The 13,911-nt window shown below is 31.5% G+C and overlaps 2 protein-coding genes across 3 annotated transcripts in view; one reads left to right on the top strand and one right to left on the bottom strand.

The window, feature by feature from the left end:
* Positions 1-13,911, top strand: part of LOC140434040 (uncharacterized) — an 83,143-nt gene that overhangs the window by 2,615 nt on the left and 66,617 nt on the right. The gene's annotated exons all lie outside the window — the stretch shown is intronic.
* Positions 1,643-13,911, bottom strand: part of LOC140434038 (uncharacterized) — a 29,390-nt gene continuing 17,121 nt past the window's right edge. Inside the window, exon 3 of one of the 2 annotated variants that reach the window (XM_072522024.1) lies at positions 1,643-8,089. In XM_072522024.1, coding sequence (XP_072378125.1) covers positions 7,890-8,089 — 200 coding nt within the window. In that variant the 3' untranslated portion in view covers positions 1,643-7,889. Of the gene's footprint in view, positions 8,090-8,178; positions 13,294-13,911 lie in introns of those variants that run through there. The other variant, XM_072522025.1, reaches the window with a different exon arrangement.

The raw sequence follows: 13,911 nt of genomic DNA on the forward strand, positions 1-13,911 counted from the left end.
TGAACCCTGGTTTTTTTTTAGAGGTTTACTCCTATGTCCCTCGTCTTTTATCCGAACTTGGGACTGGCTGCATCGGTTTAGAGCTACTCAATTCACTCCATATCAATACAGGTGGAGTTTCTTTTGATAATGTCTTCTTAAAAAAATTGTATGTTTGCAAGCCTGGAAAATAGTATTGTCTACATTTTTTCTACATAAGTTTTTTGGATATTTCAGACCATAATGTAATTATCGACCAATGTCGCATTAAAAACTTATTCTGTATGTCGCGCAATGAATTCGCAGTTGAATTGGATTAACGTATAGTCTTAAAGTTTTTGGAAAAATTTCACCTGGTCTGATTGAGAAACAAAATGCATTTAACAAAGAAGGCCATGAAATTAAAATGTCATCAGTTATTGACATTTAATATACAAAGCAGAATATTTTGGTTTGTGCTCTGCAAAATGTCTTATAAAATTGATATTCGTCGAGGTGTTTATAATATGGTTGGGCGAATGTCGAAACGAGATATTGTTAATATTTATCGAGATCAAAACATAAGCAAATCGACAATTTATCGCACAATCAGAGAATGTGAAGGAGGGATATCATGTGTTAACTTGCGTAAAAGTGGCCGACCACGGATTTTAAACCATATAAGAGAGGCAAGACTGATTGAAGCAGCGAAGAACAAAATTGGGGTCTCACAGCGAAAACTGGCCAGAAGATTTCATGTTGGAAAGACTACAGTATACATGACCCTATCGAGTAACAATATTATCTACCAGAAAAGAAGGAAAGCTCCAAAATACACAGAGGATCAATTAGAGAGAATTCCGAGATGTTGCCGCGCATTAAGGCGAGTGCATTTCGTCAACAAGTTGATCGTGATGGACGATGAAAAATATTTTACTTTGTCCAACTCTGAGATAAAGGGTAACGATGAGTTTTACACAAAAGATTACGAAAATGTACCTGATGAAATAAAATTCAAAAGTAAGAAAAAATTTGGGGACAAAATTTTTTATTATGGTGTGCAATTTCTGCGGCTGGCTTTATCTCACAGCCCTACATTGGTGTTGTTCGAGGCGAAGCCTTAAACGCAAATATTTAAATTCAAAGATGTCTCTCTAAATTCCTTCAGTTTGTGAACACACATCATGCAAATGATCAAATAGTCTTTTGGCCAGATCTTGCTTCATGTCATTACGCGAGGATCACAAGGGACTGATACGAAACTAACAACATTACCTTTGTACCGAAAGCAGACAATCCCCCCAACCTACCTCAGGCTCGTCCAATTGAAGAGTTCTGGGAAATATTAAGTCGGAAAGTCTATAATAACGGATGGTAAGCACAAAATCAGGAACAGTTAAGACGCCGCATATATACAAAAATTAGAGAAATTGACGCCGAGGTCGTCCAAAGGATGATGCAACGTGTCAGGGGAATTATTAGGCAAATCGAAAATAATGGTCCCTTGTCTGTCATTTGAATTTTGATTTATAATAAGGATAGTTAAGTTAAATTGTTGAATAATTTAATAAAAATATAAGATTATTGTGGTCAGAGTTATATGCTTTTGAAATTTTTCCCAAAACTTTAGGACCATACGTTATTATCGATTAAATTGGGTTAAAAGTGATAAAAATAACTAAAACACATTTCATTAAAATTATATTTCAATAAATAAAATAAATAAATACATAATAAACCTATCTAATATTGCTATCAAATAAAGCAAGATTTATTAAAAAAGAGAGACGCAACTACTAGATCATATCGAATAAACAATATTCCAATGGACATATTGCATTCATAACAATTTTAAACATTTTTTGATACACCAAATACATAGCTTTTCTTCAAAGATCTTATTGTAATATATAATCAACCAATCAATTATTTTCTGTGGCAGTTCTATATTATGTACTAAAATTTAATGGCAATTAATTACAAATATGATTAAAAATCTGTTGATCTGTATGTATGTATGTATATGTGTATCTGAAGTTGACCTGCATTTCCAGCTCGGTAATCAAAACTGATTTCAAACATTAAATTTAAAGTAACTTCAATCGTTCATATAATATTCTAGTAAAAAATTACTGGACAATTTTCTAGGTCAAGCAAATAATTTTATTTTCCAGGAACAAAGTTCCTGCAGTATGTTTGTGTATTAAGCATCTTATTCAGAAACAAACAAGATAAACTTTTCCAACTGGTTTTATTATATCTTGATATAACAACTCTATTCAACCGTATTAGTCTTTGAAATGAACATCTCAGTTAAGATATGTTTAATATTTAAATTGTATAAATAAATACTAACTAGAAAATTATATTTTTTAGTATCGATTTAAATTCGTGTTATTCTCTAACCAATCTTAGTGGTGTAAGCTTTTTAGAGAAACTTTTTCCCTTCACCTGTCAAACGACATTCCCAGTATTTGTCACAAATTTTTGTGACTTTTTCCGCAAGCTTTTTATTTAAAAAATATATTAAGACTAGAAAATATGTGGACTGTTTACATTTGGTGTTTTCTCGCTATAATAAAGTTCTTACACAATCTCTATTTATCAAATAGCTTTTAAAGTTCAATGATTAGTACGTTTTGTAAGACAGTCCTCATAGGAAAAATGTTTCTGATTCGGTTTCTTTGTGGATTCTTGTTCAAAAATGTCTCCTTTAAACAAATCTCAAGGGTGCTGGGCAAAATGTTTGTGCAGAAATTATTCAAACAATTTTTTTTTAATTAAATTCCAAAAATCACGTTTTTTGCTCGGAGAAACATTTTTTAAGTTGACAGTAAAACTCTAAATTTGACAGTTTTCCAGTTATAAGCGATTTAAAATTTGAAAAATACGAAAATACGCATTTTCGAGGCTTGGAAACTCATATGTGAGTTATAATTTTTAAAATTGAAGTTTAAATATTCAATTTCAAGATTCTGAAGAGCAATTAAAGTAGAGATCAGAGTCAGAGCATGACCTAATTACTATAATAATCTAAAAGTAATTACCCAGAAAAGCTCAACTTTATCTTACACAACTGTATAACGCCATAATAAGAACACAACATTTTCCTCTAGGTTCGAAATTAGCGCAAATAGTATTAATTTCAAAACCCGGAAAATCTTTAAGGGAAATAAAGTCCTACAGACCTATTAGACTGGAAAAACTGCTAGAAAAACTGCTGTTATCTAGAATAGAGCCAATTATAATTTACAAATAAATAATTTCTCATTACCAGTATGGCTTTAGGCCACAGCACGCTTCTTCTTCTTCTAATGGCGCTACAACCCTTTGTGAGTCTTGGCCTGCTTAACAATGTTCTTCCATTCTGCCCTGTCGGATAGTTTCCTTTGCCACTGCCTGATGTTCATGGCCACAACACGCTACTACTGAAAAAATTCACTGGGTTTACCAACAAATACACAAATCACTGGAAAATAGAAAATATTGCTCCAGAATCTTCTTAGACCTCCCTCAGGCATTTGAGAAAGCCTGGAATAATGGTCTTTTATACAAAATCATCACCATCAACACGCATTAAAAACAATGAAGAGTGGGAAAAGCCCTGGACCTAACAAGCTTCCTATAGAAATATTAAAAATTCTAGATGAGAAGCACATTGATGTTTCAGTGACACTCTTGAACCAAATATATAGTTCAGGCGTATTACCCAAAGAGTGGTTAACGTCGATTTTTATTTGTCTCCCCAAAAAGAAAAACGCAAGAGAATGTAGCGATTACCGCACCATTAGCTTGATGTTTCATATGCTAAAGTTAGTACTAAAACAGCGGCCTCAGGATCATATCAAATTTTAACTATAAACAGTGAGCAAAAGTACGCGTTGACGAACAGCTGTCAGAAGTAATTGAAATTAGACGTGGAGTGAGACAGGGATGTGTATTGTCGCCAATTATGTTTAATGCCTACTCCAAAGAGATCCTGAAAAAAGTTCTTGATGGTTAAACAGCTGGAATAAAGGTAAATGGGAGTTCCCATTAACAACATTAAATATGCGGACGACACTGTGATCTTAGCCAAAAATATTGAAAATCTTCAGAGACTGGTGACCAGAATAGCGGAGTATGGAAAAGAATATGGTCTAACAACGAACGTCAAGAAGACGAAATTTATGAGAATATCGAAAACTATCGAAGAATTCTGAAAAAATCGTGAACAGAACACGTCACAAACAAAGAGGTTCTGAGAAGGATGAATAAAGAAATAGAAATTTTAAATACAATTAAAACAAGAAAATTTGAATATCTCGGACATGTTACACATGGAGAGAAATACACCTTGCTCCAACTGATTATGCAGAGAAAGATCCAAGGAAAGAGAAGCTTAAGGAGGCGTAGAATATCATGGCTGCGCAACCTGAGAGAGTGGTACCTACGGATGTACATCAAATGAACTTTTCAGAGCAGCCATCTCAAAAGTCCGAATATCTATGATGATTGCCGATCTCCGCCACGGAGATGGCATTTGAAGAAGAAGATACAAAATCAAAAATCTCTTTCCGACAATTACTTCCCAATCCTGAGATCCTACCTGCAAGACCGCCATTACCTTGTGAAACATCACCATGAGTATACCAGACTTTACTTAATTAAGCTCTCTTTTTCCTTAAATGTGTTAACACAATGATGCAGAGACATGAATGTAAATGTATATGCATGTTTTATTGATTATCGAAAAGCATTTGACTGCGTTAACCATCAAAAGATGATTAAAATTTTGAGAACACCTGGAATTGACGAACAAGACTTGCCAATTATCTTAAAACTACATTAACACCAAACGGCAACAATTGAAATAGACCACACAACACTTGAAGATATACGAATCCGAAGAGGAGTGCGACAAAGTTACGTCTTACCACCGCTATTATTTAATCTGTATTTGGAATCTATATCCAGAAAAGCATTAGACGAGGTTCAAGGTGGAATCAAGATTAACGGAACCAGCATAGACAACATCAGGTATGCTTATATAACTTCATAAAATATTTGGTAGCAAATATCAACAGCCAGTGTAACCCAAAAAAAGAAATCCTGTCAAGAATCGAAAAAGCGAGGACAACGCTCATGAACATAAAAACATTTTTTACAAGATCATACCTGAGTCTATAGCTCAGATTTTGAAAGATCAGATGTTACGTTTTCTCTCTTTTGCTGTATGGCTGTGAAAGTTGGACAATAGACTCTGAAACAGAAAAAAAAATAGATGCTTTTGAAATGTATATATATTATACACATTTATATACTAAGAAAAATAAGAATATATACTAAGAATTCCATACTAAGAATTCCATAAATACAAAAAGTTACCAATGGTGAGGTTCTTCGGTGCATGAGTAAACAAAAAGAATTACTTAACATAGTTAAAGAGAGAAAAATGCAATACTTAAGTCATATGTTGAGAGGTGAAAGATATGAATTACTCCAAATCATATCCAAAGGTAATGTGCAGGGCAAAGTAGTATCAGTTGGAACATGTCAGAACTCGTGGCTGAAAGACGTGAGGAAATGGTTTGACCGCTCACATACAGAAATCTTTTGTGGATCGCCAACTTTCGAAAGGAGACGACGCAATAAGAAAAAGAAAACCTAATTATGACTGGAGTCCCTCATTGCAGTATTCTCGGACCAGTGCTGTACCTGATATCCACTTCAGTCTCTCTACATCACCAAAAGGCACAACAGATGCAGATGGCACAGCAGCAAACTCTTCTCATGAAAACCCAGCCGTATAATCACACAGACTACAGGCTAACCTAAATGCAATACAAACTTAACTAAAATTGTGTCACCTATGAGCCAACGGGACAAAATCTGCGCTATCACGGCAAGCTACTTAAGCTTTTTTTGTCTTTTCATATTTTTCTGATATTTGTGTACAAACATGAAGTGGTTCTCCCTAGAAATAATTTATTTTCATTTATCTTTCTTTCCTATCTAGCTTTCGTCGATTCCCTAACTTTCTTATATGTTGCTGGTTGTTTCTATTTTATTTTCTCAACTTTGAAATGTACTGAATACACAGCAAAAATAGCTACGAAAATACCAAAGAGAAAACTCGTACAACTCTTCGAAACTCTTTACATCTGGACCATGATTCTTTACGTCTACTCTAAGATCCACGACGCATGTCATTAATTTTTAATTGTGCCCACATATTTCTAGACCTAGTATATTATTTCCTAGTACTAATCGCTAAAAAATTATTTTATTCAGTCTATTTTATCCTTTGATAGTATCACATAGCATCTTAGAGTTAAAAATAAATATCTTGATGTACTGCAAACAATAGCACTGTATGTTGTAAATTTGTTTTTTTTTACATTACCTTAACCTTGTTTTTGTATTTTTGTTTCTACTTTTATGTAAGGATTTGATAGAATAATATTAGAAGTATATATAATATTATTAGAAGCATGGCAAAGTAGTGTAAAAAAATATGCTTTTAGTAGACGGGACAAACTAAAAAAAGATTTAACTGTAATAAAATATACAACAAAACTAAACTTCTCAGTTTGTCACTCATTAATTTACAATATACTGACAAAACAACATCAAAACTTCTATAAATCTCTTAAGAATGACGATTTACTGAAAAGTTTAACAAAAATTTGCATCTGAATATAAAAAATTATTAAAGCGAATGAATTTTTTTAATTACCATATTTATATTTCATTTTTGCAATAAATTATGAGAATCGTTTAAATAGATGGAGCACAAAAAGAAACTTTAGAGAGCTATAAGGAACATAATACAAAAAGCAGAAAAATTGAGAAAGCATGAAATATTTGTAAATTTGTGTCATTCTATAATCATATTACCACGTCATTATGTAAACATGTTTCGTTTTGGTAAATTTATACACTCTAAAATGCTATATATACTATCGTCTCTATTCTAAATTTATCTTAAGCAATATGGAATAACTCTATAGCATGAATATTTCCCAGAATCAATTTGGAAAATAACTTATTATGCCATAAAATTCATCCATTCACAGTGTTTTGTTTTTTCACTTTCAAAAATTTTAAATATCTATGTCATCGAATTCTGGAGATTTTTTGAATAGTAAACATATGAGGGCAAGTTCACAAAACATAACATGCAAAACATGCCAATAGAAACATAATAACTATTAAATCTTTACATAAAGTTTTGGCACATGCACAGTCAATTATTGTGCAATAAAACACCGCAACCAATTCATCATGCATTGACAAATGACATCAAGATGCATATAACCATGCAATAAAACAAACGATTTAATAACACACTCTTCATATCTAATGTTCTATGTACATTCTTGCACTTGTTCAATCAATTTGACACTCTATTGTCATAATATTTGTATCTTGTAAAGAGATCCTGTCTCATTCTCATTGTATTCTTGAAGCATAATTGAACCATTGCATTTTCTATATGCACGTGTAAATGTATGTACAACAAAACCTTTAGAAACTGTGATATTTTTGTTATGCTTTTGCATCCTTAGGTCATTTCTAAATTTCTTCAGCTTACTTTCTATTTATTTTGCATTTTTTTGAAAGTTAGTAAATGCTTTGAATCTATTTTAGGAAGAGCCAATATTTTTGACCGACAGGTCGTCGCTTCTATCACGCCTATCTTTGTAATATGGATTCGAAGACACATTTTTCCAATTTTACTTTGCATACATTTATACTATGCATACTATACACAGTTTGCATACTATTTTGCACATTTTACATAGGTTGTATGTTGTTGTGCATATTTTATATATTTTGCATATTATTTTGTATATTTTAAATATTTTTACCACATTCGTTTTTGTAATAGAGTACTACATCGTTTAACTTTTTTGAAAGTGCGAAAATAATACATCATGCTAATCAGTCTATTGACTAACGACAGTCGTAACGTTGACAAAGAGATAATACAAGTAACCGAACCATTGTGATATTCTGAAAAATGGTATCAACTCGAAGAATCCAAAGAACAGTGCCGGAATGAATGCTAGCCCTCCAAAGAATTTTGTTACTAATACATATATGATGTTAAAGAAGTATATGATCGTCATTAAGAACGTTATATTTCCTGAAACAAAAAATATGATAGTTTAGCATGCAGTTTATGCAATAGAATACAAAATATACATTATACAGGAAGTCGCTAAGTTTTAAAATAGGTATACAAAAATAAATCAAATATATAAATATATATATATAGATATATATATAAATATATATATATATATATATATATATATATATATATATATATATATATATGCCACAATTGTCAAAATCTCGAAAAATTATTGGCATAAAAGGCTTCTGATTCTTCGAAAGTCAAAAAATATTAATTTCTTAGGTTACTTTTAAAAATTCGTATGTAAATGAGTTGATGTCAAATCAGGGATGAATTGAAGCGTTTCTTCGCGATTAATGTGACAAACAACCTTGACTCTGACTGTCCTCGCGTACATTCTATAAAAATTCATTCCATGATACTTCTGGTTTAAGGGTGATTCCCTTAGACAAGGAAAGAGCGGGGACGAGTAATCGTATGGAATTTACTGAAGCCAAACCGGCACCAGAAAGGTTGCCAGATCATATTTTATTTCTTTAGTAGATTAAAAATAATGGATAATAATAGCAATTATAAGATAATAATAAATAGATTTTTTTTTAAATTTATAATTGAACACTGACATAGTGATCACTTTTTGAACATGATTTTATCATAACACTTTTTTTTATTTAGTAATTGGCAACGTACAGTCACCAAAACATGGCAGTCACATCCAAACTGGCTTTACTTTTCGAAGGTTTATTAAATGAGTGTTACCTGTCCCGTCTCTTTTCTTGTCTAAGGTGAATATAAATACCAACAGCTGTCACTCGGTTGTCAATCGTAACAGTATAACATTTATGCATTGATCTCTTTTCATATAAAAGTTGCTTTATATTTATGTAACAATAAGAACAACCCGTATATTATTCATATACAATTATTAAAAACAGAAAAACTAATTTAATTAGCATTACACACTGTAAATGGTAAGTAAAATTATTTGACTATTTCACTGGACTATTTTTAACTAATAAAATTTAATAGCAACGCCACGTTTCCTACAAACAAAACTCCTTCCTGCCCGTGATTTCTCAGCTACAAAATTATGACAGATCCGGCACGAAGGTGTCTGGTAATTCTATTGTTGTCAATTTGACAAACGTCATTGAGGCGTACGTAATCAATTTTGAACAGATATACTGAATCCAGACAAAAAATCAAGATTTGGATGCCTGTCAGGTGAAGAAATAAAAAAATTGGTTTCGGAAAATGTCCCATTGAACACGCAGAAGTCCAGAAGCCCTATTTGGACTTAATTTTCGCAGTTTATACGGGTGAAAAATTTTATGCTTGAAAGATGTACTAAAATAACGGAACTAGCAAAAATTCTCAAGGATTATGCCTATAACATGAAAAAAGGCAATGGCGAAGACTATTAAGAGTCGTCTGTAAAGTCAACGTGGAATACTACAGCAAAAATGGTACAAGAAAAATATTTTACGGAGTACGGCATAAAAATCGAATTTTTCACAGATATATCTTTCAAATGTGCAAGATTGGCCAGAGATAACAAGCGGAGGCCCTTTCAAAGTGTTCAAGAAAAAAGAAAACTCGGTTCAAAAGCATTATCTACAGAAGAACTACTAAAAATCATTCAAAGCTACGACGACGAAACCCCCGATGTAGCACAAAAAAAGTTTTTTCACCTTTGCTAATTTGAAATTGCTTGAAGAGGTAATGAGGCTGTAAACTGCAAGAGTCACTTTTTCCAGAAGCAATTTGATGTTATGGGAGAATTTACGGGTCGAATTGAATTCAACATCATTTTTTCCAAAACAAATCAAGGCGGTTTGAAAAGTTTGGGAAGTAGCAAAAAGCCAGTAAGAAATTTATTAAACGAAAATTTATGTTCATTCAGATTATTTTTGAACTTAATGAAAAAAGGGGACCAAAAATTTAATCAGATAGACCCTTTCTTACCATTTACCCTAACTGGAAGGATGGATCTTGGTTCAAAGACTGTCCACTTGTAATCAACACTGTATCTAAGTGGACAATGATGGCAACTGGAAAAATTGCAATAGACACAAAAAAACATAAAATAACAAACCATTATCATCGATCTTTAGCTGTGTCAGTCTTGTTTAAGCAAGTCTGAACAGGAGTTAATTAAATTAACGGGTCACTCAAATGCAAGCTCTCTAAAACCATATTTCCAGTTGATCGAAAATCTCAGAACAACAAATGAAGCTGAACCTTCGAGTTCCCAAATGCTACAGGTCAATAATACAGAAAATCATGCTTTGGTAGAAAAGAATGGGCAAACTACTATAGCTTATTATAATTGTACATTTAATATTATTAACAAATAAAGATTATGTTTTGTTGTTATGGTATATTAATTGTCTCGTGAAATAGTCTTGTCGAATATCATTCAAAAGAAAATTATTTACCGGCAAAATTTTCTTCTGGTTGTATTCAAGTTTGTTGTCTTTTGGCAATTTTTGGTTAGGAAATTTAACAAAATTAACTGTCAAAATTGAATTTGCGAAAATTGCCAGGCAACAAACTTTCATACCAGTCGAAAATAGTGCCGGCAAAATTTTCTCTCTTATGATATTATATACGAAAATTTTTGTACAGTCAAAAGGTAAAAAGTTCCTGTAAATCTTGTAGCGTTAATTTCGTCATTATTTAGTTATTGTGTAGTTGCTTATAAAGCAAGAGCCATCAAAAATCATCGTAATTAGAGCAGGACTTAGAATATGTCTTCCTTCTTTTGGGTGGTTAATCAATTTTTTGCTTTTCTTTAAACACACATTTAAAGATAAATAAACCGTTTATTACATTTGCAATAGACAGAAGAATTATGTGTAAGTAACTGTACTGTAAAATATGCCTGCATAAATATTTTTAAAAGTTCTGAACCACAAAATGAAATTCTTGCAAAATGAATTAAAACAAGTATATTATTACTGCAGAATCGAGAATTTATGTGTGTCATTGTTGTTTATGATAAAAGAAAACAGAGATTGAATTTAGTTAAATTATTTACAGCACAGCTTGGATCGGGGCATAAACCAAAAAAAATTGTAAGATATATGTTAATACTTCAGTCGTCAGACACAAAACGGCCACTGAACCTCTAAAAATCATACGAACAAGCTAAATTTTGCAAAAAATGTCAATTGTAAAACACTTAAAAAGATGCAAAAAAGTTAACAAGTTTTACTCTCGGGCTTTCCTCTAAAACCTCCCTCATCGAGGGCCCAAGAATTTGTACGCCATAGAAAAAAATGTTTTAAATAAAAAATGTAGCTAAGATAATTGTAAACAAGAATGTTTATTAGCATTTTTTGTGTAGAGTGAACCGTTCTCTCAGAAACAGCGCTTGAAGCAATCGTCGATTTTGAATGTCAATTAAGCGCGCGAAATCAATGTTCTATAAAATTTGTTTCAGCTCGATGGTGAAAATTCAATATCTTTTGATTCGAGTGTCCTATTGACAAAAATCAAGATGGTTTTTAAAGGTAAAGAGTGCAGCTTTCGTATGTATTTCTTGTATTTTGCCGCAAATAAACTTAGTTTGTTTAAATGTGTTAAATAAATAACCGTTGCGCGATTTTTGCCATTTTTTATGACTTAAATGAGATCAATACATCAATACATACATCAATATATCCCTTTCATTGACCGACCACTATGAAGTTTTAATTCCTAGAGCCTAATATTCAAAGCCTATAGCATGAAATTTTAGTTTTGAGTTTTGGCAACAAATGTGAGGCATTTAAAATATGCTTAAGAAATGCTAAATTTAAACTTTCACATTACAAACAATTTAAAACGTTTGAAACTGCTATTTTTCAACTACACTAATACATTTTTCAAAAGTACCTAACTTTTGCTACAAATTACACCCAAAACTGTCTTCTTGGAGGCATTTCCAGTTACGTGCGATCGTTTATAATGTAAAAGTTTAAATTCTGAGTTTTTTAGTCATATTTTAAATTTCTCAGTTTTGTTGCCAAAAGTTAAAATTTAAATTTTATGTTAAAGATTTTGAAGATTGATCTCTAAAATCTTAGATCATATTTTTTCTAGTATAAATAACATTGATTTTCAAATTGCAGGTCAATCTTTATTAAAATGTAATAGTTATTATCCAGCCTTGTCCTTTGACATTATTGGAAATGTTATTTTATACTCTCTCATACAAAAATTACATACGGAAGCTGTACTCTTTGTCTTTAAAAAACATTTTGATTTTTGTTCATAGAATGCTCTGATCAGAAGATATCAAATTTTCACCGTCAAGTTGATACAAATTTTATTTACCATTGATTTCACCGCGCAAGTGACATTCAAAACCGCCGGTAGCTTCAAGCGTTGTTTCTAAGAAAACGGTACATTCTACATAAAAAACGCTAATAAACATTTTTATTTATAATTATCTAAGCGACATTTTTTATTTGAAACGTTTTTTTCTACGGCACACACATTCTTGGTAATTCCATTTATTTAGGTTTTTACCCCCCTACGAGGGGGTTTTAGGGGCAAGCATGGGAGTAAAAGTAGTAAACTTTTTTACATCTTGTTTGTTGTCCCAAAATTGATATTTTAGGCAAAATTTAGAGTCAAATCTCTGACGACTGGATTATAAAGATTAATTGCAAGAACAAACTAATCAAATTTACTACAGAAGGAATAAAAAAAGTTGAAAGTACTTTCTAGCTTTAGAATTTGTTTGCGGATATAAAGTGTTAAAAATAGTGTCAGTGTTAAATTCAAATTGTAGCAATATAATATTAGCTATAACAACTTACTGCAAAGTAGCAAAATAAGTAACTTCATGGCACACCTAAATTACGATTCTTTTCGACGGCTCTATATAGTAAAACTCCTGATTTACTGTTAATATAACGTTAACTTGTATTAACAGTATCAGATCTTCATCTGATAACTCCAACTGATATTTGCTCAAGGTTTGCTGTAATTTCTAACTTAAATAGGAACTAAGAAGAGGAAATTCATTGACTAATAAAATCTACACGTCTATAAGGCTAGCTGTCCCATCGAATTCATTAATATAACAAATGGCCAGGCTGGGAATATCAGAGACATAAAAGGCAGTATTATGAATAAACTTATTCCGACTATTACGATAAACATTAAACCTACTAAAACGGTTTTTATCACTGAGAATATTAGCGTGCCTACTGATTTGTCTGAAACAAAAAAAATATTTTTTATTAACCTTTGTTGATGCTCCAAAATACAAATTTTTTACGTGCTACAAAATTTTTTCCCAGTAAATGCATTTGGTTTGTTTAGGATAACTCCGTTAATTTTTAAGCTTTAGTAACCATTAAAAACATTTTGAAGGTATGTAATTTCAAAAGCTACAAGGCTATGTACATTAAAATATTTTAAAACTCTCTTTTTAATAGTTAAGAGCCAAAGTGATTTAGGTGCTTATATCAAACTTGTATTAGCTTTAGTTCTTTTATTTTTTTGAGTTACAACAAATATCAAAAAATTAAAAATTTTGTAAAGCTGTTCGACAAATTATATGAAACAACAAATTTTATTTTTTTTCGAGAAAAAAACTGTGTATTATCACCGGAGAATCAATACATTTCTATCGAAAATAAGAAACTACAATAGGAGCAGTATCTACCTTATCAAAAAAAAAAATAGAATCAAATTCTACAGATTATTTATTGAGTTGTCAGTTCTTAAAGTTGGGGCAATTTTGAGTGTTTAAGAGTGTTTTAAACACAAAAAAATTCAGATGCCTCACACACGTATCTAGTTTTCCTGTCTCTATTTCTAGGACATCTTGA

The sequence above is a fragment of the Diabrotica undecimpunctata genome, chromosome 2 (genome assembly GCF_040954645.1).
Source record: "Diabrotica undecimpunctata isolate CICGRU chromosome 2, icDiaUnde3, whole genome shotgun sequence".
Classification (NCBI taxonomy): domain Eukaryota; kingdom Metazoa; phylum Arthropoda; class Insecta; order Coleoptera; family Chrysomelidae; genus Diabrotica; species Diabrotica undecimpunctata.